At 39.8% G+C, this 27,996-nt stretch overlaps 1 protein-coding gene across 1 annotated transcript; it reads right to left on the bottom strand.

The window, feature by feature from the left end:
- On the bottom strand, positions 1–27,995 carry rb (adaptor related protein complex 3 subunit ruby). The gene is made up of 6 exons (XM_067781285.1): positions 27,748–27,995; positions 26,921–27,670; positions 2,448–3,261; positions 2,176–2,396; positions 1,002–2,034; positions 1–945 (listed from the first exon to the last, which is right to left on the bottom strand). Exons 2-6 carry the CDS (start codon positions 27,626–27,628, stop codon positions 155–157), a joined length of 3,567 nt encoding a protein of 1,188 aa, XP_067637386.1. The 5' UTR covers positions 27,629–27,670; positions 27,748–27,995; the 3' UTR covers positions 1–154.
- Position 27,996: the final 1 nt, after the last annotated feature.

The raw sequence follows: 27,996 nt of genomic DNA, 5'->3' as shown, positions 1-27,996 counted from the left end.
TTTTAGCCGAAATACATTTTTTTCGAAGCAAATCAATAAAGTATATTTCTGTTCATATAATGCTATTTGTTCATTTAACTTTTTCTTAAATATAATAATTGATAAAAAAGCAGTTTTTTTAAGTCGGGTTTCTCGCCGTTCTCCAATACTACTCTCAAGACTGAAAAGCTGTGCTCAGTGCATTCCGCAACTCATTCAACACCATCGAGCCAATCACCATTTTTTCACAATTCACCAGCAATACCAATTGTTCCCCCTTTTCCGTCTGCCAGTCTAATGTGATAAGCACTAGGCTTTTCGAATTCAAAGTCTGACCGACAAAGTAAAGTAAATCACTATTGGGCTCATATGTGCTCATATGCGCCACATTAATACATTCGAATATACGTTGCTTTAATGCAGTTACGTCCACTGCCTCAAAACGCAGCTGTAAGCGACTTTGATGCTCATTCATGCCGCGCAATTTGGTGCGTTCCTCTCTGAAGAACGTTTCGCTAATTTGCACTGAACGCACTAATTCGCCAACAGGTGGCTTGAGTGTAACGCGTGACTTGCCAGCGCTTGTGCTGATTTGCAATTCTACAGCGTGCGTGGAATCATTAAAATCAATACCTAAAATGCTAGTACCCAACTGTTGTGGTTGTAAACTTTGCAAAGGAGCAAATTCATTAAGATTCATGCCAGTTGAGAGTGTATGATGACTGAGATGAATATTAGTAATTTCTGCATTGGATTGATTGATGAATTGTAGCTCAATCGACGCCATTGCGGAAGAGTATAAATGTGGAGCACGAGTAAAGCGGAAACTTACTTCTAGACCATGTCCAGAGAGTTTGTTTAACAATTCACGATGTTTGAATTCGATATATGACGGACCGACTAAATCGATACGATTAGCGCCGTTTACGGGTAGTAAACCAACGGCGCCGCTCCCCAGAGGGGTGGCTGAAAAAGAGAGGAAATTAATCAAATGGGGATGAAACGAAATTCAGTTAATTTACCAGGCGTTAGAAAACCACCAAGCGAAGGTGTCATTACCGGTCCAACAGGTAGTATGTCATCTAAATCTAAAAGCAAATCCAAATTGCTTTTTTCTGCCTTTGCAGCTGACGAAGCATTCACACCCGTCGAAATTTCTGTTTGCTTCTCTTTAGCTTTCGTTTCTTTAGCTTTCTCTTTAACACGCTGAAATTTACGTTTTTTTTCACTCTCAGTCTCCGATTCTGAGCTTTCTGAGCCGTCTTTAGAGTCGGAACCGCTCTCTGAGCTACTTTCAGTAGAACCATACGAAGACGATTCGCTGTCCGAAGTACCACTACCGTTATCGCCATCATTATTAGTAGTTGCATGCATATTGTTTGTATCGCTAGCTGATGCATTCACTAACACTGTTTTTGATTTCGCTTTAGATTTACCAGCAGCAGCGCCTGCATTATTCATTTGTTCCGCTTCCTCGTCGGTAGACTCACCATCACTCGATGACGAAGCTGACGAAGAACTGCTACCAAAATCTGATTCAGAATAACTAGGAGATTTTTCAGATTCGGACATGAAACTCTTATCATGCGAATTTTTACTGCTTTCTTTATGTGGCGTACGTACTGCAGTTGAACTAGTTGTTGCGCCATCAGTAGGCGTGCTAGATTCCTGCATATAACCTTCAATGTTACGCACCGAAGTGTCAGGTGCCTCGGCAGGAAACGGTGGTAAATCTTTATAGCCAATGGCGCGCATATTTAAATAGTGCGAGAGCGAACCGAGTTGATACTGATTCCGCTCAAGATGTTTGCTCTCAAGTGATGGTTTGGGTTTCGGGGATAAAAAGAATTTACGAGCATTTTCCGACAGGACAGTTGTGCGCCCATTGGCTGGGAATATGAATTGACGTAAGAAGCGTGCCCGATCACGCACATCGTAATTAGCATCGTAACGCGCTACTGTGAACACATATTGGAGGAGTAGAGATGTTTGTTCGGGATTTGTGAGGAAAAGTTTCACACCAAGATTTAGAATTTGTAGTTTAACGACATCCTCCTAAAAAAAGGTAACACAATTATGGGTAAGGCAGGATATGTAGAGCAACTCGTATAAAATGGTACGTTAACTTCTGTGCCCACATTTCATTCACAATACATTGTATACATGGTACCAAACAAAAAAATCTACCTCACTTACCTCATCCGCGAAAGTTTTTGCCATTTTTCGTAGAACATCAGGCGCAATCTTGGGTACCTTCTCGTTATATTCACCAATGAGCCATAAAATAGAGGCTCGCGCTGCTGGTATGGTTATAAAGTCAATCAATTTGGCCATCTGAGAGATTATTTCATAGTGTTCAGCAGATTTGGACTGTAGTAAGTTTTTTATGACGACCACACTTTCCGCAACGACATGTTCTATAAAAAACCAATTTTATTTAATATTTGAAATTTGTCTCCACTACTCACCATCCCGATTAGATAATAAATGCACCAACCCGCTGAGACATGTTTCCGTGACCTCCTTGATGGATGCTGCACAACGTCCAATAGCTTGTATGGTGGCCGTAACAAATGAGCGATCACTACTGGAAATGTATGTTTGAAATTCGCGCAAAATAATCGCGATTGTTGTTGCCGAAGCCAAATTTGTCAATATATCCAATTTAAGTAATTTAATATGCGTTGGATCGCTGGTGCGTACAAAGAACGATTTAATGTATGGCTCAAAAATGGTTTTACGCTTCGTTGACATCGATGCAATGCACGTAAGCACAACACTTTGTACCTCCTTATAAGATCGCAACAAGCGTATAAGAGCTTTAGCAATTAATTGCACCTCATTCCGCGGTGCTAAATGATGATAGAGTTGAGCCACAGCCATAACTACCGAAGCGTTACGCGATTGTAGCAATGGCTTGGTTTGGCGCAAAAGTAAACGATGATCTAAATCAACGTGGTATGATGAAGATGATGAGTAGGAGTGTTCTTTTTTCGTCGTTTCAGACTTTGATTTTGATTTTTTCTTCTCTTGTTTTTCTTTGCTGTTGCTGCCGTTGGAAGATTCGCTGGATGACTCTTCGTAGAAATTCTCTTTCCCAAGGCAAGCAACAAGCTTTTCGTCTATCGCAGGTTCATCAGCGTTGGGATCGACGAATTGGGTACGTGCATAGCGTGTTAGCATATTTATTATAATTACTTGTCCCCATTCGTCAACATCCACAAGAAGGTTACAAAGTTTACGGTAGTTTTTGTGTATGAGATCAACGCGCTCTGGGCAAACCTAACAAATCAAATAGCAAAAACAAAAAAAATTAATATCCCCTCAAACATTCTCGGAGAGCCTCAGAAATATGATCATAAAGGAGCCTTTATGACTCCGATATGATGAAAAATTTGAGCATTTTGCTAAGAAAATAAAAAATAAAATATAAGGCGCGATAACCTCCGAAGAGATCTAAGGCCGAGCTTCTCTTCCAATTTGCGTCGTGCTCCTCTTGATTTTCCCTACAAATTGGCCGGACGGGACCTACATGTTTTATGCCGAATCCGAACGGCATCTGCAAGGCAGATGAGTTTTCACTGAGAGCTTTTAATGGCAGAAATACACTCGGAGCGCTTGCCAAACACTGCCGAGTGGCGACCCCGCTTAGAAAAATTTTCTTCTAATTGAAAAACCTTATTTCTAAAATTGTGATGTTCCTTGGCCTGGGGTGTGAACCCAGGGCATACGGTGTGGTAGGCGGAGCACGCTCCCATCACACCACGGTGGTCGCCTTTTGCAAAGTGTTCAGCAAAAAAAGCAAATTTAGAATGGATATTCATATTTTATTTTTCAAATTAAATTTTAATATAATAATGTTTTTTTCTGTTCCCTTTCTAAATTCGCATAAACGCCTATTTTTCATAAACGTTTCGCCTAATCTAATCAATGACTCCGAAAAGGGTCTTATAAAAAGTAAATTATGAGCTATTTATGAGGGTAATAGGAGCCTGATCGCACACCATTTGGGACCTGATCGGACTATTTAGGAGTAGTACTGCTACAGCAACAACAACAGTCTCATCAGACTCCTATTTAGACTCACATAATGTATGGAATAAGGCTCATATCGGACGACCATCTCAAGAAGGGAAACGCATTTATCTCGGACTCCAAAATGAGCACATAAAGAGTGCATACTAGGCCGGGTCGATTTAAGGGGAAGCAAAAAAATCGCCCATTGCTCTGTGAAAATCATATTCTAGGGATCAAAATAAGAAACTTTGCCGAAGGAACCATACCTCTAAAACAAATTCTGATGTCCCCCCCTTTGGGTCGAACTTTCAAATTTTGAAAAATCCCACTTTGAAATGCCTATGTTTTTCTTTTTGGAGTTTATTTTTCTCTTTAGAAATTTATTTAGTCAGAACATATGTAAATGAAAAAATGAATTTAACTTAGTAATAGAAAAGAAATTAAAAAAAATTATTAGAAATTAGCGTTTTTACAACCCCCTTTTAAAACCAAGGCATCACTGTGATGCATTTGCATGTCGTAAACATAGTTGTGTGGGTTTTTTATTCAACCGTTTTAAAAAATTAAGGTATCAATGTGACAAAATTGCAGATCGTAAAATTGCTTGTGTTGGTTTTTTTAAGCCACCACAAGACACAGCAGGTAGAATTGAAATTGCCCCTACCCAAAAGTTCGACCCAAAGGGGGGGACATCAGAATTCGTTTTAGTTGTATGGTTCCTTCGGCAAAGTTTCTTATTTTGATCCCTAGAATACGATTTTCACAGAGCAATGAGCGATTTTTAAATCGACCCGCCCTAGTGCATACGCTCCAATTTAGGACACATTTCTGAATCTTTTAAGACTCCAAATGTTTGCTGTGTAAAGAAAAGGTTTATTATTCATCGAAAACTTGTTAGGGTGTGAGGGATAGTCGGCCCTATATTTTTGTATAGTAGTAATCGCTCAAATCATTCCCAGAGCTACGTTATTGTAAACCCATTATGTACATGTAGCTTAAGTTATTAGAAATTAAGAAACCCTATTGTAAATATTGTAAAACTATCGATATGAAAATAGAGGGCAACCTTGAAAATAAATATGGTGGCCGGCATTTCCGGTAAATCTAAAGACTAGAAAAGTCGTATGTATGTATGTATGTATATATGTATGTATTTATTGGCAAGATATTAGTACAATAAGATCTAGGATCTTTTATAGTACAACCAAGATGAATAACTCTTATAATAATAAAAATAATAAAATAAGTCGAACTATGTCAAACTTAATAACAAACTGAAATTTATAAATAAAAAATTTAATAGGAAAATTGTATTTAAAACTAGCATCTATAGTTAATATATAAATAAATAAATAAATTATTACACTTTGAGAATAACATAGTGGGAAAGCTCATTCACATTGACTAGTAGACTAGTTGACATTGTAGATAGCGAAAACTCAGATATACATATTTACGTTAACTGAAATAAGTATAAATAATATTTATAAAGTTGCTTTTATTAAGACTACTTCGAATAGGTACTGGAATAGAGTTCCATGTACGAATAGCATTGACAAAGAATAGCCGGGTCGAAGTTAAATAGTTATAAGTTGGCACTATTAAATCGTTGATTCGGGCAGATCTGGGGAAATCTAACTTATCATATAAGTAGCTTGGCTCTTTATAACTAATAAGTCGATAGAGAAAAATACAGTTTCTGGCTTTCAGGTAATTAGAAATTTCACAGCCCAACAAACGCGATCTCCAACCAGATATGTGGTCAAACTTACTTAATCCGAACACATAACGGGTGACATGGTTGAATGCTACATCAATTTTGTGTGCAGACTGGGAACTTAACTTGCTGTACACTAGCTCAGAGAAGCAAATTATCGGCATAATTAATTGTATGGCAAGCTTTCTCCTAATGTTAGCGGGGGTAAAGGTTGCAGACATTTTCAGGTTCCTCAGAACATAATACACCTTACTAACAACAGAGTTCACATGGTCGTTGCAAGTCAAAATAGTATTGATAATGAAACCAAGATTGGTTACTTTGAGTACTAGTTTTAGGCTTTTGTCGGCAATGTACACAAAATAGATCCTTGCGGTACCCCAGTGAGTAACGGCTTTAGACTAGACGCTTCGGAGCCCATTTTGACACGCTGGGATCTACCCGTCAGATAGCTCCGCATGAGACGCGTTGCGGAATCCTTAAAACCAAAGTAGTTGTTTAGCTTTATACAAAGCAAGTCATAATTCACCGAGTCAAACGCTTTTGAAAAGTCAAGTAAGCATAGTAAAGTCAGTTGATTTTTGTTGAAGGATCCCCTAATGTCATCTAAAATTTTTAATATAGCCGTGGAACAACTGTGCCTAGCTCTGAAGCCTGACTGATATGGGGACAAGAGGGCAAACTTTTTAATATGGTCAAGTATTTGTTCGAACAGCAATATCTCGAAGACCTTTGAGAGAGCAGGAAAGATGCTTATTGGCCGAAAATCACTGGGACAACATGCAGACTTAGTTTTGGCGATGAGTCGAACAGTGGCCACTTTCCACCCATCAGGGAAGCATGAAGTTGTGATACTGTGATTCAGGATATGGGTGAGGGTTGGCAAAATGTAATGTGCAATCAATTTCACGAACTTAATTGGTATGTTGTCCTCACCAATTGCATTCGATTTTATATTGTAAATGCATCTAGCCACATCATATTCCGACACAGTTTTAAACTCAAAGATTCGACACACATGCACGACAGAGGAAGTATAGGCGGGGGTACTAGTACTAACACAAGACTGGGAGACGCGGCAAACAAATGCATTATTTAGGAGGTCGGGGCAGAGGGAACAATCAGAACTGTCACTTACATGTACACGAAGATATTTTAAATTACTCCACAAAACATGATTCGGCAATGATGTGTCCAACATTTTACTAAAATATTTACACTTCTCTCGCTTTATAATAGCAGTGGTCTCGTTCCGGACAAGCTTGTATTCACGCCAATTGGTTTCATTGCGGACCCTTTTCCAAACGGAGTATCTTTTATTACGCTTGATGATCATTGTTCGAACTGATCTGTTGAACCAAGGGCAAGATGGTTTACCCAGATAGGCACGTACCGGAACATGAGCCGTATAGAGATTTCCCAGGATACCGTTCAAAAATCTTAATTTTTCATGTACCGAGCTTAGACCCCAACAAACCGACCAGTTAATGTGAGCAATGTCATCTAATAGATTTTTTACGTTCAGCATTCGGTAATCTGGGAAAAGGGGCGGACTAGAAACTATATCATTGTCATTAAACTTAATGTCAAACGAACAGAAAATTAGGTCATGGTCCGAGACAAACGACATTTGATCAAACTTTAGAACAATTGACACATCAGACACAATGAAATAATCGAGAAGACTAGGACAGCAATTTTGTCCGAACCTTGTGGGAACAGACATGTTAACTACACCAAGACCAACACCGGAAACATCGTCTAACAGGCGGCTGCTATATACGTCACTACATAAAAGGTTTACATTAAAATCTCCACATATAATAATATCAGTAAAATCAACAGCGACTGAGGACAACATTGTAAAGTATTCCTTAACACTACAATATTTATGAGGATTATAAACACACAATAAAAGAACTTTGGACAATGGACTAGACACTTCAACTAACAAATGCTCAGTACCGATATCAGATATACCTGATATTAACCGACTCCTAAGATACTTTCTACAATATATAGCTACACCACCACCCTTATCTTTCCTATTCATTCTATACAGTACGTAGTCCTTTATGTCAAAATGGGCGTCCTTGACTTCAGATCTAAACCAGGTTTCGGATACGCAAATAACGTCAACACACGACGGTTCGAACACAGCTCTAATAATATCCATTTTTTCGATGTTCAGGCTACGCGCATTGAAATGAACAACATTAAACCCTTTTTGGCGTTTGCATAATATGTTTAGCATAGCAAGGCTATTGTCTTCAATGCTATTCGAATATCTATTGTTTCCAAACACTAAAAGGAGAGGAAATGGGGGCTAAAGCAACTTTAAATGATTGAAAACACAAATACCGTAAAAACAAATACGAACAGAAAATTTGCGCCATCTTCACATAACAAAAATAAAAATAAATAGAATACAAAAAAACAAACAAATATATAAGCTTAGGGCTAGCAAAACTGCTCCAGATCCTCTTCACATGAGATCTTTGTGGGCTGCATGGCTTTGTCGCTACCTTGCCTGATGTAAACACAGCCACGAAAACTGAAGGCCGCATGCAGCTTCCCCTCTCGTCGTAATTTAATCGCTGCTTGGAGAAGAATGCGCTTTTCCCTAGGAAGGCTCTCATGAAGATTAAAATTACCCTGTATTCCAAAAGATGCCAACGTAACGACGGATTTCGTACGCCTACGGTAGTCGCCAAAAGCTCGAAGAGTACGATTCCTATCCAGCGGTGAATGAAATTTAATGATGATTGCGGCATTGACTCCAGCTCGCGCGGTCTTAGTTCGAAAAATGTCTCTAATTTGTGGAGACTGGAAGTCAATTGACAGACAAACAAGGTTGAACATGCTTTTAAGGTTTTCTCCTTCCTTGAACGGAACGCTGAAGGCGACAGCGTCAGCAGAAATGTCAAGAGTCGATCTACTCTAAGCTTTTTGCAAGATCCACCATTATTCGTTCAACTTCAGCTTCAGATTTTTCCAGCTTCTCATTCAGCTGCAATATACGCTCCGATGATTCACAAACAGCAGCAGAAAGCGATGAAATCTCCGCTTCGATCCGTTTTGTGAGCTTCGCTTCCACCTCACCAATTCTCTGAGAGACACTCTCGATTAATACTCGTAACTGATCAGTCTGTTGGTGTACCTTCGACTCTACTTCCTTCAGTGTATTATATACAGCTGTTAGGGTGACATCAACTGTACCTCAGTCTTCGGTGTGGGAGAACCTTTGCTCAAGCGACGTTTCGGGGCAGCAGGAAGAGCAGTGTAAGGCATAACAACAATTGGACGTGACGAATGCAAATTGAAAGAAAATGTGGATTTCTCGATACCTTAATATATGTCAGTTGACTGGCAACCCTGTTCACTGGGGAAAATGAGTGGTGTTTTGGAAATTATTTTTGTCGTCTTTCGTTTAACTTTTGCGCAATAATAATAATGTTTAGATAGTGTATGTACGTGTGTCAGAAAGTAAAATTTCAAATTTGTTGTTTTAACTTTGTCAATGACACTGCCAAATGACGCTTCAAGTGTATATCACAATTCACAGCACTAAAAATTTAATGCTACTTGCCTGTCTCGTGTTTTATTAATATATAGTGATTTTAAACACAGTAATTTAATTATTTTATGCAGACGATATTTATTGATGGTCTTACCACGCACAGAGTTGCCAATGCATCGTGTTTCAACTTAATCATTAAACATCGTATAAAATAATTGAAATACCTATCATCATCATCATCATCCTCCTCAACTCCTATTGGAGCATAGGGCCTCGACCACCGACTTAAATCTTATTCTGTTAGGTGCAGTTCTTGTGATGTCATTCCACGTATATCCTGCGTCTTCGAGTTCTTTATCCACAGTTCTGCGCCAAGTTTTCGCAGGTGCACCAGATCGTCGGCTTCCTTGTGGATTCCATCGCAATGCTTGTCTGGCTATATTTACTGGAGGTCTTCTGAGAGTGTGACCAATCCACGACCATTTACGCTTGGTTATTTCTGTGGTAGCCTTAGGTTGATTTGTTCTAGACCATAAGTCGTCATTTGAAATTCTTTCCGGCCATCGAATTTTCAGGATTCGGCGCAGACATTTATTAATAAAAACTTGTAGACGTTTCTGAATTGAAGTTGAGCTTTTCCACGTCTCGCAAGCATAAAACAGTACTGATTTAACATTCGAATTAAACAGTCGAAGCTTCGTTTTTAAAGATATTTGGCTGGACCTCCACACGTTTGCCAGTTGCCCAAAAACCATTCTTGCTTTGTTTATGCGAGACTGAACGTCCTCATCTGCACCGCTCTTATTTGAGACAATACTACCAAGATAAACAACGGACTCTACACCTTCGATTTCATTTTCGTCAACCGTAAGCGTCAATGGCCTTGATGAAATACTATAGCCGCATCTTATGACTTTGGTTTTCGCTGTATTGATGCTTAGTCCGGTCTCCTTTGCATGTGTGTTGACAGCTTCTAAATTGTGTTGAAGGTCAGTACTTCTGTGGCTTAGCAGACAGACATCGTCTGCATATTCTAAATCCCCTAGCTGAGTGAAAGGCGTCCACTGTACACCGTGTCCACCATTTTCTGCGTTCCTCATAATCTCGTCTAATGCCAAGATAAACAAGAGCGGCGAGAGTATGCATCCCTGTCGCACCCCGCTTTTAATTTCGAAGGGTTCTGAGAGGCGCCCATCGTGACTGACCCGGCACTTAAATTCGGCATACATTGCCTTTATAATGTTGATTATTTTATTGGCCATCCCTCGTTTTCGTAGTATTTCCCAAATATATTTCCTGTCGAGACTATCAAAAGCCTTTTTAAAGTCGATAAAAAGTAAATAAGCTGATGTTCTGTATTCACAGCATTGTTCAACAATGATTCGGACGGTATTTATTAGATCAACACAGGATCGGTTTTGTCTAAAGCCAAACTGATTTTCTCTTAGAGTTCCATACACCGCCTCTTGAATTCGGGACAGTAAGATCGTGGAGAACACTTTGCTAGGAATCGAGAGTAAGGTGATACCTCTGTAGTTGTTACAATCAGAGGTATCTCCCTTTTTTGCGACTTTTACAAGTATGCCTTCATTCCACTGACGAGGGTAGGATTCTTCTTCCCATACCTGACGGAAGATTGGAAGTAAGGTTTCAGCTGCGGTATCTGGATCTGCTATGAGGTATTCAGCATATATGTCATCAGTTCCTGGGGCCTTGCCCTTTTTTAAGGACTTGATTGCTGAAATTATTTCATTTTTCGTAGGGGGCGCGCTGTTTACCCCATTGAAGTGGGTTTGGCTGTTGTAGTTTGCAATAGTGTTGGAATTTAAGGTCGCTTCACCTACAGGATTATTTAATACTTTCTTGAAGTGTTCCACCCATACACTCATTTGTTGTTCGCTTTCAGTAATAAGATTTCCGTTTAAGTCTTTTACTGGTTTTTGACCACTCCTGTATTTTCCGGTGAGTTCCCTACTAATCTCATAGAGTTCCCTCATATTATTTAATCTGGCTGCCGTTTCAGCTCGACTTGCTAATGTGTCAGCCCATTCCCTCTTGTCTTTTCTAGCAGACTTCTTAATTTGCTTGCATTTTTCTTTATACCTTGCGGATAACTGCCTTGAAATACCTAACCAATTTATAACTTCAGGTGTGGGGTTAACCCTAAAAAGTGTGATACAAAATTTTTACAATGAACCAATCGAGACAGGAAATTATAAATGTGCTCACTGAAGCGCATGTGAATTTTCCACAATCGGCCACCACAACTCAATTACGCAAATTGCTGGGCAGTATTGTATAATTAACGTTAATTTGACGTTCTTAACGTTAATTTGACGTTCTTAACGTTAATTTGACGTTCTTAACGTTAATAAACGGAACGAAATGACTTTGTTTCGTTTATTAACGTTGATTATCGTAACGAAATGATATCGGTTCGTTGGTTAAGCATGCCTAGTGCAAAATGAGGATGCCGTCGAGGCCACTACTACTGCCCATGTTGGAAAAAATGCCGAAGCTGCCACTAACGCTGATGCCGTAATTAATGCCAGTACTACCACAAACGCCGATGCCGTCACTAACACCCCTGCCGCTACCAATGCCGATGCCGTCATCAATCCTGATGCCGCCACTAATGGCGCTGCCGCTACCAATGCCGGCACTAACGCCTCTGCCGCCACTAACGCCGCTGCCGCTACCAATGCCGATGACTTTACTCCTAATGGTATTAATAATGTGAATACTACCAACGCTGGGAAAATGATATTGGGTAAGGTCGATGAGAAAATAACGTTGCTCCAGAAAAAGAGTAGAAATGCTGAAATTAATGCAGCAGATCGAGGAATTGCAAAATTACACCGCGGTAAAAAATAAACGCAGATTAGATCTTGCTGATATCGAGCATGCGTTGCCGAAATTTAGTGGGGACGATGTGGCATACCCTGTCCACCACTTCATCCGGGACTTAGAGGAGATCCTCGATTCAATCTCTGCAGAGGAAAATTTCAAATTACTTGCCATTTGAAGTTGAATGATCGGCACGGCACGAGTGTTTCTGAACACTACAATGGCATTGAGCTACGATGACTTAAAAAGCGCAGTTATGAAACAAGAAATATATAAAACGCTGTCCCAAAGGAAATGGCGCAAAAAGGATGAAACATTGCATTGCTATGTCGTTCACATGCAAACAATTGCCAAACGAGCCAACATCTCAGAAGAAGAAATAATTGACTTTGTCATCGACGGCATTGGGAATGCAGTGCCAAATGCTAACCTCTTGCTGACGGCTCGAAGTATTGAAGAGCTAAAAGGACTCATAAGCCGCTATCAAAATAAATATTTTGTCCAGAGCGGCCCACAAACTACAAATGCACATAAGAGCCAAACAAGCGAAGCGGCGAGGCAAAAAAGTGAGGTGAAACCATTATGTTTCAACTGCCCTCAACATGGGCACATAAAACATAACTGCCCATTTCCGCTAAGGCCAGACGAGTCATGCTTCAAGTGCTGGAAGATGGGACCCGACCCAAAAAGGTACTCAAACGAAAAAACCAAATGGCTGCAGTAGATGAAGCTGATGTCGATGCTGATGAGGAATTAGCCACGGTTGCTGCATATAATTACGTAAGAGTTATGTTTAAGTTAAAAGAAAAGGTAGAAACTAATAATTTATTTTGTCTCTTTGATACTGGCAGCCCGGTTAGTTTTATTAGGAAATCAGTGGTCCCAAAACAGCTGATAAAAAGGAAGACGGAAATAAAATCCAAATATAAAGCGATCGGTGGAAATCTAATTAAATATCTTTGCAATATTAAATGTAATATTAAATTTCATGATAAAATAAGAGAAATTGAATTGAAAATACTATCTGATGAACACATGAATCTGCCGGTTATTTTGGGACGTGATTTCTTAGACTTATTTAACATCAAATTAATTAGTGTCAATAAGCAATACATAAGTGAAAAAAAGCAATTGCTGTCAGGTTACGATATCCGCCCAATTGTCAACAAGCAAACAAATATTACTAATGCCTTCAATATACCAAATGCTGCGGCGTCTGGATCTGTATGCAATATTAAGACTAGTAACCCCTTATGTAGTATGGTACCTGTTGATACTGACATTCCAGATATTTTTAGTATAGATTCGGATATAGCAACAGATATTAACTGTCTTGATATAAATCCTAAACTTTCAAAGAAAGAATATAGTTGCATGAAACTATTAATTGAGAATAGCTATGTTAAGAATGACGTTGAGGTCGAACCACTTAAATACCACATGAAAATTCATCTGACAACAGATATGCCGTTCCATTGTGCTCCTCGACGTCTGTCTTATGCTGAAAGAAATAACGTGCAATCAATAGTAAATGAATTGCAGACGGAAGGAATAATAAGACCAAGCAATTCACCATACGCCTCCGCTATAGTCCTGGTACGAAAGAAAAACGGAAAGACTCGTATGTGTGTGGATTATCGACCTCTAAATAAAATAACTGTTAGGGACAACTACCCATTGCCCCTTATTGACGATTGCATCGAGTTCTTAGAAAATAAAAAATATTTCTCCGTACTAGACTTAAAAAGCGGGTTTCACCAAATGGAAATGTCTCCCGAATCCATTCTATACACTGCCTTTGTGACCCCTAATGGGCAATACGTATATCTGAAAATGCCGTTCGGTTTAAAGAATGGCCCTGCCGTATTCCAACGATTTTTTAATAGTGTTCCGAGATTTAGTAGACCGTAGAGCAATAATAATATACATGGATGACATTGTTATCGCCACAGTCGATTTTGAAGAGCACAGGACCCTATTGAAAATCGTTTTGGAAAGATTGTCTTTGAGAGGACTAAAACTTAACCTAGAAAAAAGCAAATTTGGATACCGGGAAATTGAATATCTCGGGTATGAAGTGACCCAATCGGGAATGCGGCCAATCGGATCCCATATCCGAAGCATCGCTAACTTCCCAATACCTAGCAATCAAAAGCAGCTGCAGTCTTGTATAGGATTATTTTCATATTTTCGACGTTTTGTGCCGTCATTTTCTCAGATTGCTAAACTCCCACAGAATCTGCTGAAAAGAAACACTGACTTTAATTTTGATGAAAACTGCCTTAATGCCTTTAATGAATTGAAGAATCGCCTGACTAATAGCCCAGTATTAGCTATTTATCACCGAGGGAAGGAAACTGAGTTACATTGTGACGCAAGTTCCATTGGATTTGGTGCAGTTCTCTTACAGCGACAGGATTACAAAAAATTTCACCCTATATCTTACTTTTCATAAACTGCTTCCAGTGCAGAATCCAGATACCATAGCTTTGAGCCTGAGACTGTAGCAATAATTTATGCCCTAAGGAGATTTAGAACCTATCTTGAGGGCATGCAGTTCAAAATTATTACAGATTGTAATTCGTTAACCATGACTCTTGAAAAGAAACAACTTAATCCTAGAATTGCTGGATTGGCCCTCGAACTTGAGAACTATAACTATGTATGTATGTATGTATGAATGTATGTATGTATGTATGTATGAATGTATGTATGTATGTATGTATGAATGTATGTATGTATGTATGTATTTATTTGAAAATTTGTTCCTGGCACAAAAATTTTGACAAATTATTTAACAGTGCTAGTCATGAATAGCGTGAGCTATAAAAATTGAACATTTATAATAATAACAAATTAGATTAATCAAATTAATTTAAATATAACGGATAATAGTGAAATATTTATGTGTGTAAATGTAAATCTTAAAACTAAAGAAAAGTAATTAATAAATATTAAAAGACAGCAGTAGTGATGATAACCTTTGGCTGGTTATAGATCGAATAGTATTTAACAAATAAAGAAAGAAGACACAGAGAAAGGAAAGGGCTTAGAAATGAACATTTTAACAACAATTTGAGATCCAGTTTAAGAGTCGTTAAAAAGTGATGTTAGCTCTTTTTTGAAGTGCAGAGCATTACTTAAGAGTCGAAGACTTGTAGGTAGGGAGTTCCAAAGACGTATTGCAGTAACAAAGAATTGGTGCTCAGAGGTTAGCGTGCGGTATCTAATGTGCTTAAGAAGAAGCACCGATCATGATGATTGCAGAAAAATAAGCTTACGATATAGTCAGGTTCCTTCGTGTGTATCAATTTATGGAGGAAGGACAGTGTTTTGACTTTTAAAATATTTTCGAAAGAAATGTTTAGCAATTTTTCAGCATGTTGTGATACGTGATCAAGTCTTTTCAACCCATAAACATATCTAGCAATGTTGTTGTAAACAACATTTAGTTTGTTCTTGCACAGATAGTCACAGTTTGAGTAAATCACACAACCATGGAGTAGCGTAGGTATTAAGTACGCTTTAGCCAGAAGTAGTCTTATGTGCAAAGGCGTGAAATACTGTGTTAACCATAGTAAACGAAGCATTCCATACACTTTTCCAACCGTTCTAAAAATATGGTCTTTCCATGTCAATGTTTTGTTAAAAATTACACCTAAGTTTTTCACCGTATCTACGTATTCTATAACGGAATTGTCGAACACTACATTCTCTAAATCATTAGTGGGAAAAGACCTTCTATGAATAACAATACATTTTGACTTATTCGGGTTTATACATAAGCCATTCATAGTAGCTCATGAAAATATTTGATTCAAATCATGGTTTAAGTTACTTATGCACAAGCTAGTTTGATCACGAGGACAACACATAAACAACTGCACATCATCAGCGTAGATATGAACATTACGATACTTAAGGACATCGGGTAAGTCATTGATATACAGAACAAATAACAGAGGACCCAGGATAGAGCCTTGAGGGACGCCTCTTAATGCCCCTATTACCGTTTACAACTCAACTCTGGTTGAGTTGAAATTTCGCAATTTGGTATTACCGATTACAACTCAACCTGTCAAAAAAAATTTCGGTTGAGTTGTCTAGTCTAACAACATTTTGTGGCATTACCGTTTACAACCTTGTGTTGGTATAGTTGTCAAAGACGTCAAAATCTTACAACTGATTACTAGCAGTTGTCTCATACAATTTTGCAGTTGTTTTTAAAGTTGGTATCAAAAGACACGTTTCGACCTCCGATTTAAGAATCCGAAATCATTTCGGTTCAAATTTTCATATGGTTGTATTTTACCAGATTTTTTGTACACACTAATGCAGAAAGGCGTTGGACCCACACAGGGTTATTTTTACAAATCGCGGCCAAATGCCGCCAACACAGAAAGAACTTCTGTGCAAAAAAAAACTGTGGATCGGGCCTCATATTTCGGACGCTCTCTGGGCCATTTTATGGGTTTTTGTAAATATTTTGCGACAGAAATAAAATTTCTAATTTCCGCTTTCGAAATGTTGAGAAGGCAATGCCTTTCATCCACTCGCTCACGAATTTCTTCTGTCACAGATAATAGTGCCGTTGTACAGCTCCGCTTTGACCTGAAACCGGACTGACTGTCTGACAGGAGCTTGTATTCATGTACATTGATACGATTTGCCCATGTAGAATACGTTCAACGAACTTAGACAGGAAAGGGAGTATGGCTATTGGTCAATACTCATTATTTTGTTTACGGATTGGAATAACTTTGCAGCTTTCCAGTATATTGGGAAGACACCGGTCGTCAAAATTGAGTTGACCAAATAAGTAATGTGGGGAAGGATTTTGGGAAGAATGACTTTTAAAAACTTTGAACATATACCATCAAGTCCCATTGCGTTAGACTTCACAGAAAGTATGGCTTGGACAACATCACAATTATCGACACAAACAAACACAACTATAAAATACAACATAGGAAGGGCACGTCTATGGCACATGTCGATGCTCTGAGTAGAGCGCAAATTGCACACGTCCTTAACATTGAGGAAGTGGAATTTCAAGTTCAGATCGCCCAGGAACGCGATGAAAATATAAGTATTCTTCGAACCCGTCTTGAAAATGGTTCATTGAAGGACCATGAGCTGATTGACGGCCTTGTATACAAATGCAAGCCTAATAGAAGGAAAATGTTGTTTGCTCCGGGCGAAATGGAATCTAATATAATACGGCTGATTCACCAAAAATTAGGTCACCAGTCAGTCGATAAGACTATTGAGAAGCTAGTAACGTATTACTGGTTTCCCAAAATGCGAACGAAGGAAGAAATATTTATCCGAAATTGCTTAAAGTGCCTTATGTATGCTACACCTCCTCGCTCCAAGGAGAGGAATTTATATCTCATACCTAAATCTCCCTTGCCGTTCGATACGCTCCATATTGCCCACTTCGGTCCACTGCCGTCTATAAATTCAAAACGAAAACATATTTTAGTTGTGGTCGACGCTTTTACCAAGTTTGTGAAATTGTAACGTTTGTGATTTTTTCGAATCCGACAGCACCTTATTGCCGAAGGCGATTGAAACTTTGTCATTGTGCTTAGACGGATTCGATAGGGATTTTACGGTGGACCAAAGTTTACCCACACCGGCAGAGAGGTTACAACCTCTTAGGTGCTCCTCACATTTCGCCCGCTTGTGTTCATCCACAAGCAATCTGATGCGTTGGTTTATTATATCCCTTATTTGGGGGTCGCCTGGGTCGAGCTGTCTTATAAGGTCACGTTCTCTCGTTAAATGTGCGGCCTCCGCCGGGAAGTGGGGCCGAATTTCGGGATTTCTCCGGCGGGAATGAAACGTGCCGAGGCGGATTCAATGACCTTGCGGAAAGCACGCTCCCCTTGGCGGGCATCAATCGGGATAGGGAGGGCAGCAAAGAGGTTGTCTGTAAAAGATTTGTATTCGTCCCACTTTCCTTTTTTTAAGTTTATGAAAGTGCGTTTTTCTGTAACGATGAAGTCGGCGGTGCGCTCGAACGAAATAAGTATAGGCAGGTGGTCGGATGCCAATGTTACCATCGGCTGCCAGTTGACGCAGTTTACGAGTTCTGCGCTCACGATTGAGATATCCGGCGAACTGTGACAGCTTCCTACCATACGTGTGGGGCGTCTCCGTTTATTATGCAGAACGTCGTTTCTTCTATTTGATCCGCCAACATCTCACCCCTACTGTCCGCCCGCAAGTTTGAATGCCATAGATCGTGATGGGCATTAAAGTCGCCTAAGATAATGCGATTGTTGCCAGTGTGTAAGGCGCTAATATTAGGGTGGTATCCACTGGGGCAACAGGTGGCAGGAGGGATGTAGATGTTGATGATTTCTAGGTTTGCATTGCCTGACCGGACAGATAGGCCTTGACGTTCTAAGACATTGTCCCTGCGGTCGATGCCAGGGTTAAATATATGATATTGCACAGAGTCTTGTATGATAAACGCGAGGCTGCCTCCATTTCCGCTCATGCGATCTTCTGGATCGACAAAAACCTTAGATTTGGAGAACACATAAGTTATTTAGAAAACAAAATTGCAAAAAAATTGGTTTTATGTACAGAACTTGTAAATATATTATAGTCAACGACACAAAATATTAGTGTATCGATCAATTATTGAACCGCACTTTATCTATTGTCCAACTATTAGCAAATGACACACAAAGAAAAAAATGCAGATACAACAAAACAAGGCAATGCGATTAATTTTAAAATGTTCGCTTAGAACACCAAAAACTACAATGCTAAATATGTTTATCTGGCTCAGTGTAAAACAGTCGATATATTATTTCACATTGAAATTTATACATCATATGAAATTAGGAATAACACCGAACTATTTGAACGGGAGAATACATTTTAATCATGAAATACATAACTATGGAACTAGAAGCAGTGGAAATATAAGACTGCCTAGAGTAAGAACGGAGTTCGCGAAGAAGACTTTCGAATATATAGGTTATAAAATGTTCAATGAATACCAAATGCGATAAAAGACTGTGAAAATATTAATAAGTTTAAAGCAAAATTATTTTTATACTGTAAGTCATTAAGCATGTAATGTATACAATTTATTTATATATATATATATTTTTTTACCCTGAACTAGGTCTTAAAGACCGTAAATAAATAAATTAGTATTATATTAATACGCTAACAAAATTTCCATACAATCAATTGACAGGCCGTTTCGCATAGTTAGCATACGTAAAATCATATAAAAGTTATATGAATCCATTCGTATTGATCAGCCGCAGTGCATAGGCCTTTTTTTGTTAACAAATATTACTCTATTTGTTTATAATTAATAGAAAGTTTTTTGTAAATTCAAAAATTTGTGCAACTATCGAAATTGCCATCTGTAGGACGCATTATGTTCACAAACCCCCCTGAGTACATAGCTCCAAATTCTCAATTGTCGCGTTGCTCAAATGTTTCATCTCTACATATGTATATATTTGTACACGCCAAACGTTGAGAGAACTACTGCTTCGCTCATTTTCTGTTGAAATAAAATATTGTTTCCCATTGTTGCCAATTACCTATATTGGTCTGTATCAAAATCCTTAAAAAATTGTTCTAAAATAATTGTTAGTGCACAAAAAAACTTTAAAGAGAAGTAATAACCTAACCGGCATATTTTTTTGGACAAATTTTACTTACACGTAAAAGCATAGGTCTATATTTAACAGATTCTTTGTTTTTCATTTTAGGTACTTAAAAAAAATGAAATCAGAAATAATGAGTCAACTTTTGTTCAAACTCACTAAATTGATTTATTTATAACAATTAATTGCAAATTTTACCTAAATGTTGTTTGCATCCAGATTTTACGCTCATTTTAGATATAGCACGTCTTATAGTGAACAAAAAATAAATAAATTTGCTACAAAGATATTACATTAAAATTTGTATATTGTCTTTTATGCTAATTTATTTTGATATTTCTTATTTTATTTTATTATATTATCTTTTATCACGTTGTATATTAAATTTGCTACAAAGATATTACATTAAAATTTTTATATTGTCTTTTATGCAAATTTATTTTGATATTTCTTATTTTATTTTATTATATTATCTTTTATTTCAACTTAGTTTATTATTATTTAAATGCAACTTGATTGAATCGGAAAATTTCACGTTGTATATTAAACGAAAAAAAACGACCCAAAAACGTTTTCGATTTTAGGTCGAAATATTGCATAGGCCGTATATTACTCTACTATATCTATTATTAAGTTAACTTTGTTCGATTATAATATGCCCATTACATTGATTCGAAAATGTAAAATTTTTGGCTGAAAACCTTCACAAAAGTTGAAACTGTATACGTGGCCCCACTTTATAAATTTTTAATACGAAAAAAAAAAAACGAAATTAAAACTACAGTGTAGACACTGCAGGTTTAAATAGGAGATTTATTTAATCTTCTCAGTTAAAGCTCTAGGTGGAGATGTGCTATTAGACCTAAAAATTCCGCGTTATTTTATGACCCCTAAAAGTCTCAAATATTCTACGAAATCTTAAGGGGTGGCAACACGAATGTTGGGTTTTTACTTATTTAAAAGTACTCAACTATATCGTTACTGAGTTTTAAGTGATAAAGAGAGAGTTACACACAAAATATGAAATAAATGACTAAATTATGGCCTTCGTCATCCGCTGCCTCACTTCGAAAAATTCGTGCCTGGAGGAGTAAAAAGAAAGTGATTTTTTGCAAATTTTAAAATGAAATTTAAAATTTAAAATTTTTATATTTTCAGGATAAGCAAAAAAAAGCACATCACACACGCATACATTATTCTATATCATTTATATTATCATCAACATCAGGTAAGTTTATATTTTATCCCACCCGTTCAAAAAACTTACATTGGAAACCACCCCAACTCCCACTCCTACTCCCACTCTTATCATCACTCCATACTCCTATTCCCACTACCACTCCTTTTAGCACTCCTACTCCCACCCCTCCCACTCCGACTCCTATTTCCATTTCTTCTCCCACTCCTACTCCTACTCTTTCCACCTCTAATCCAGCTACTACTAATCCTTTTCCCCTCAAACTCCTGCTACTCCTATTCCCAATCCCACTCCCACTCTTACTTCCACTCTTACCCCAACTCCTATTCCCATGATACTCCTACTCCTACTCCCACTCTCAATCCCATCCTTTTGCCCTTACCAACCCCCACTCCCACTCCTGCCCACACGAACACTAATCCTACTCCCAGTGCAACTCCTGCTACTCTCGCTACCATGCCCATCCCGTGCTATTCCTATTCATATTCCTACACCCACACCGGGTGGTGTGGAAAAAGCAAATTTTCAATTCAATTTCAAGTAATTTCACCACAATTCTATGTAAATTTCATTTGATTTTACATATTTTTTATATTTTTTTTAAGCAGCTCCATACCAAAACTTATAAATACATTTGAAAAGTTTGTAGAAAATTTAAGAAAATACAATCAAAGATTATAACGTCTTAGGTCAAATTCAAAATTTTAATGAGGACTTTAAGTAAGATAGATTAGTTTGCTATATTTCCACTCACTGCTCAACTATTAACGCATTATTGCACTACCCCAACACTGGATGCATAGAGTGAGTTGAAAAAAATACAAGTTGGTCGAATTTCGAACACGGGCGATACTAGTTATAATTACTATATTATACCCAGAACAGGTTTGCAGTGCAGATCTTGCTGTGAGTTTAGTATCTTGAATCGCAGCAATGCGGATGTTGTGCCGCTTCATGAAATCGACTATCTCCGTGATCTTCCCAGTTAGTCCATTACAGTTTAACTGCAGAATTCTGAAGTGCATAGGGGGAGACGTCGCCACTCTGGGAGTAAGGGACGGGTGACTACGCCTGGGTTGAGGAAGGCCAGGACGCAACTGCTGTTGTGGCCCTGGGACTGGGTGTCCTTGGAAAAGCATTGGGGTACCCGGTAGATTGGGGTTTGCGACCTGGCAACATGGCGCAATGAATCCCGTCGGGGGGTTGCCGTCGCGAGACCAGAACATCTAGGAAAGTGGCACCGCCCAAGGCAGGAGATGCATTGGGCGGATGTCGCAAACATATATATTCTGTGCTGGCAAACGGTGCAAACGGGGTTAGGGACTGAGAGTCTGTTTCACTGACCTACACGATTGCTGCCGGAAACCTCTCTACCGGTGTGGGTAAACTTTGGTCCACCGTAAAGTCCCTATCGAATCCGACTAAGCACAAAGACAAAGTTTCCATCGCCTTTGGCGACAAAGTGCTGTCGGATGCGAAAAAATGCGCGAGCGCTTTCTGCCGACAATATATAATGCATTCTACGGTCGACAAAGTTAGACGGAGGGCCAACAGACACGCACATAAACACAAATTCAGCGCGTCACCAATCACCATCACCGCTAAAGAGGTTGAGGACGCCATTGGTCGCGCTAAACCATCCAAAGCAGTGGGCCCAGACGGCATAGCCATGCCGATGCTTAAAAGCCTAGGGAAAAAGGGTTTCAAATATTTAGCGCAGGTCTTCAACCTGTCTCTTTCCACCTTTGTCATACCCGAGAAATGGGGAATGGCCAAGGTGGTCCCGCTACTAAAGCCTGGTAAACCAGCTAACATAGGAGAGTCGTATCGTCCGATATCTCTCCTATCGCCAGTAGCAAAGACGCTCGAAGCCATTTTGCTCCCTTATTTCCAAGCAAATTTGCAACTAGCCTCCCATCAGCATGGCTTCAGAAAACTCCATAGCACTACCTCCGCGCTAAATGCCATTAGTACCCAGATAAATTGCGGTTTAAATCAAAACCCCCACCATAGAACAGTACTCGTAGCGCTAGACCTATCAAAAGCTTTTGATACGGTCAACCACGGCTCGTTACTGCAAGACCTGGAAGGGTCTACCCTTCCCCCATGTCTTAAAAGGTGGACCGCAAATTGTCTGGGTGGTCGGCAGGCATCGGTGCTATTTAGAAACGAAACATCAAAGCCAAGGAGAATTAAACAAGGGGTGTCACAGGGTGGTGTCCTATCCCCACTTTTGTTTAATTTCTACATATCTAAGCTACCTTCACCACCGGAAGGAGTCACAATCGTTTCCTAAGCCGATGACTGCACAGTAATGGCCACAGGCCCAGGCCCACAGATCGATGAGCTATGCAATAAAATAAACGGATACCTCCCTGATCTCTCCAGTTTTTTCGCCTCGCGAAACCTGGCATTATCACCGACTAAATCTTCCGCGACCTTATTTACAACATGGACGTCCCAAATGTCGACCATTTTGAACATCCACGTCGATGGCTCTACGCTACCGACTGTCCTACACCCCAAAATCTTGGGTGTGACGTTTGATCAGGATCTACATTTTGGTGAGCACGCAGCCGCAATTGTTCCGAGAATTCAGAGCCGTAACAAAATCCTCAAATCCCTTGCTGGCAGTACCTGGGGAAAAGATAAAGAAACGCTCATGACTACATACAAAGCAATTAGCCAGCCGATTACGTGCTACGCGTCACCCATATGGTCGCCAAGCCTAAAAATTACCCACTGGAAGAAGCTACAGGCCTGCCAAAATACTGCTCTCAGAATTGCCACGGGCTGTCTTCTTATGTCCCCAGAACACCATCTACATAATGAGGCGAGAATACTCCCCATCAGGGAAAGAAACGAGATGCTGACCAAACAGTTCCTGTTGAATACCCAGAAACCTGGGCATCCCAACAGACATCTGATTGACGAGCCAGCACCGCCTAGGGGCTTAAGGAGTCATCTCCGTAAGCATTTTGAGGAAATACGGCATCTGAGAACACAGCCGTATGAAGCGAAAAAACATAAGCAGGTCCTTGGTGAACTCCACAAACAGGCGTCGGACCTTTATGCCGGGAATTGCCCGGTGAACCCAGTACTCAAAGTAAAGTATCCAAAACTTGCGGAAGAGGAACGCATACTCCCCAGGGAAACGCGTGTCACTCTGGCTCAACTTCGTTCTGGATACTGTAACAGGTTAAACTCTTACCTATCCAGAATCAACCCCGACATACAAAATGTATGCCCCGCTTGCAATGTGTCCCCACATGACACCAACCATCTCTTTAATTGTAATGTGGAACCAACGCCTCTAACACCCCTTTCCCTATGGTCCACCCCTGTTGAAACAGCAAGTTTCCTTGGACTCCCGTTAGAGGATATTGATGACAGTTTGTGATCGGTCGCGTCTGTTAGGTGGGGCGAAGCACTGCTACAACAACAACAACAACATTGCTGCCGGAAAAGAGGGGGGAGAAGACGGGGGCAGGGGCTGATGCTCAGCATTGCTACCGACTCTGCTACGAAGATAGTATTTATGAGTGGTAGCAGCTGTTTGAGTTGTTGGCGCCGCGGGGCGCGAGCAGCAGCGGGTACTAGTTGTGGCTTGCTGAGCAGCTGTGCTGCTGGAAGGTAGTGGGGGGGGGGGGGGGGGGGGGGGGGCGCTAAGGCGTAAACTACGGGACGCCCTTGGACGTGAACAGCAAGGAGCCACAAAAGATTTATAAAAGTTACGTGGACGTCGGGTTTTGGGATCAAGCCCAGAACAACCTGTCCGATGCAACCATCCCTTACACGAGACACACTGAACAGAGTATGACCGTCCTAAAAAGATTATTTTCCGGCAGATGCAGCAAAACCATTTCTCAGGACCGGGGTCAGAAGACGGGCCCGGATTGGATTCGATACCTTCCCGGAGCAATAGAATATGGAGCAGTCCCGCTGCAAGGAGCTGCTGGGAGCATGACAATTTGTGGGAGGGACGCAACAAACTAAATGGGGTTACACTGAAATGACAGTCCTTGGTCGGGAAAAATCCCGAGTCGCTCCGGTACATAGAACCGACTGCCTTGGGAAGCTGCGAATTGCCAAGTGGAGCGGGTTAATAAACCCTCAAGACGATGTTAGGTAGGGGGGGGGGGGGGTATACTCGGGGCGAGAATACTCCCCATCAGGGAGAGAAATGAGATGCTGACCAAACAGTTCCTGCTGAATACCCAGAAACCTAAGCATCCCAACAGACATCTGATTGATTAACCAGCACCGCCTAGGGGCTTAAGGAGTCATCTCCGTAAGCATTTTGAGGAAATACGCCACCTGAGAACCCAGCCGTATGAAGCGAAAAAACACAAGCAGGTCCTTGGTGAACTCCACAAACAGGCGTCGGACCTTTATGCCGGGAATTTCCCGGTGAATCCAGTACTCAAAGAAAAGTATCCAAAACTCGCGGAAGAGGAACGCATACTCCCCAGGGAAACGCGTGTCACTCTTGCTCAACTTCGTTCTGGATACTGTAACAGGATAAACTTACCTATCCAGAATCAACCCCGACATACAAAATGTATGCCCCGCTTGCAATGTGTCCCCACATGACACCAACTATCTCTTTAATTGTAATGTGGAACCAACGCCTCCAACACCCCTTTCCTTATGGTCCACCCCTGTTGAAACAGCAAGTTTCCTTGGACTCCCGTTAGAGGATATTGATGACAATTTGTAATCGGACGCGGCTGTTAGGTGGGGCGAAGCACTGCTACAACAACAACAACAACGATGTTAGGTAAAATTAGCGATCCCATTAACAATGCCGATTGGTGTAAGAGCTTACAAGAAGTAGAATATACTGTGAATAATTCCGTACATAGCACGTGTCGAGACACTCCTAGCCGACTTTTGTTTGGAGTTGAACAACGGGGTTGTATAGTCGATGAGTTTACTGAATATTTTCAAGAAAAGTTATGTCCAGATGATGATCGAAATGTAACATACATCCGTGCACAAGCATCAGCCGCCATCAAAGCTGGACAGGATTACGACTCGAAACGACAGCTCGCGGATGGAACTAGTTGTAAGAAATATGAGGTAGGCGATTATGTGATGATAAGAAATATAGATACGACTGCCGGAGTCAATAAGAAATTTATACCTAAATACAAGGGACCGTACGTCTTAGGGAATGATCGATATGTCGTCCGCGATATTGAGAACTGTCAGTTAACACAGTTACCATATGACGGGCTTGTGGAAGCTCACCGCATCCAACGGTGGATAGAAAAAACGAATCACTTTAAGGATGGAGGTTCTGAAGTAGATCCTTTAGAAATTAGTTAGACATGCGTATGTAAAGAAAAAAAGTAAATATATCTACGATCGAGGCCGATCTCTTGGCAGATTGGCCAAGTTGTAAACCCATTACGTACATGTAGCTTAAGTTATTAGAACTTAAGCAACCCTATTGTAAATATTGTAAAACTATCGACATGAAAATAGAGGGCAGCATTGAAAATAAATATGGTGGCCGGCACTTCCGGTAAATCTAAAGACTAGAAAAGTCGTTTTTCAACTTAATCATTAAACATCGTATAAAATAATTGAAATACCTAACCAATTTATGTTATAAAGTTGAGAAAATTAAATTACCTAAATTTGTACCAAGAATCCCTTTTAAACAAATAGCCATTGAAGCTTTACTGGCACGACAAGCCTTAAAAGAAGGCATGAGGAATTCTGTAACTAAAAAGGAAACGTACTAAACGCTTTGAACATGGCTCTCTTATATGAAAATTAGACCACAGTCTAAAAGCATATAACCATCTAGAAGAGAAAGCAGCATCGAAAATTACACTTTGCAGCTTTTTTTGAGGGTAGTTCAGCCTTACAGCTCAATTACAAGTCTCTAAGTAGAAGAAAATATATTTTGCTTAAAAGCGACACTCTAGCAGCTCCGGTGATATTTTCTAATAAAAAAATACCAACTTAGAAGTTATCCTCCTTACCTCATCGAATGCCATCACTGCCGAACCCACAACTAGTGTTGTTCGATCTGACAACAACTTCTCAATCACCGTCACCAACTCATCTTTTTGCTCAGCATCAAGCGAATACAATTTTGGTATAGCATGCGCTGCTGTCTTCCTCACATATGGACTCATGTCCATAGCACTATCACGTATAGCCAGCATAACAATCGGAACAATCATGCTAACACGTATAGATGAGAGAACACGCAATGCAGATGCACGTATCAATTGATTCGGATCTTTCAATGCACGTTGGAATGTCGATATAGATAGCAAAGCTAAATCTTGTTGTTCTTCAGCATAACGCACTAAATATACGTAAACCAATTTTTTCACCTCAATATTTTTGGATACAACATTTTTCACAACAGGCGGAAATAAATCACTTGCATCCCGTCCACGAGCTATCATGCCAATAATACGTTTCATTGCCTCCAATTTAAGACCATCCTTATTGCTATCTAACATTTGCTTGAGGTCATCATGTTTACGTCCTTCAGTTTGGAAGAATGCACCACTTGCTGGATCGGCGCCAAACTCAACATCTAACCCCATCTGGGGATTAGATGTAGATGAGGAGTAGGAGGCGCTGTTTTGCTGCATAGTGATGCTAGTACTGCTGCTAATGCTCCGGCTACTGTAAGCACTTCCGAACAGACCGACCGGCGATGCGGAAGAGATCATTCACAGCGCTGTAATGCAAGCGAAAAAAGATGTGCGTATAAACTGCAAAAAAATAAATACGTAATGTAATAATGATGCTCTTTGTTAAAGTTTAGGAAATTGTGACGTTGTGTTCTTACGGCTTCTCAATATTTGGGGGCGTATGCACTGGGTGTATGAAAAACCCAAGGCGTTGATAAATTCAATATTATCGCGAAGAAATATATAAATGGTTCACATTTCCTAATTTTTCGCACTTTTTAGAAGTTTATCTGCATTTTTAAACTTTTATTTTCTCACAAATGATCAAAATTTTCAGATAACACAACAGCCTTTTCACTTTATCGCAATTTTTGTTCAATGCAAAATTGATGACGTTTATTACCAGA

This window comes from Eurosta solidaginis, chromosome 4 (assembly GCF_040869045.1).
Source record: "Eurosta solidaginis isolate ZX-2024a chromosome 4, ASM4086904v1, whole genome shotgun sequence".
Classification (NCBI taxonomy): Eukaryota; Metazoa; Arthropoda; class Insecta; order Diptera; family Tephritidae; genus Eurosta; species Eurosta solidaginis.
The sequence above is the reverse complement of the archived record's forward strand: the minus strand, read 5'-3'. Positions and strand labels throughout refer to the sequence as shown.

Excerpts from the sequence above, each read along its gene's own strand:
- rb (XM_067781285.1), bottom strand. The coding sequence starts at position 27,628 with ATGATCTCTTCCGCATCGCCGGTCGGTCTGTTCGGAAGTGCTTACAGT. Across the intron at positions 3,262-26,920 it reads CAGTGATGGCATTCGATGAG|GTTTGCCCAGAGCGCGTTGA; the intron begins GTAAGGAGGATA and ends TTGATTTGTTAG. Across the intron at positions 946-1,001 it reads TGGTGGTTTTCTAACGCCTG|CCACCCCTCTGGGGAGCGGC; the intron begins GTAAATTAACTG and ends TCTCTTTTTCAG.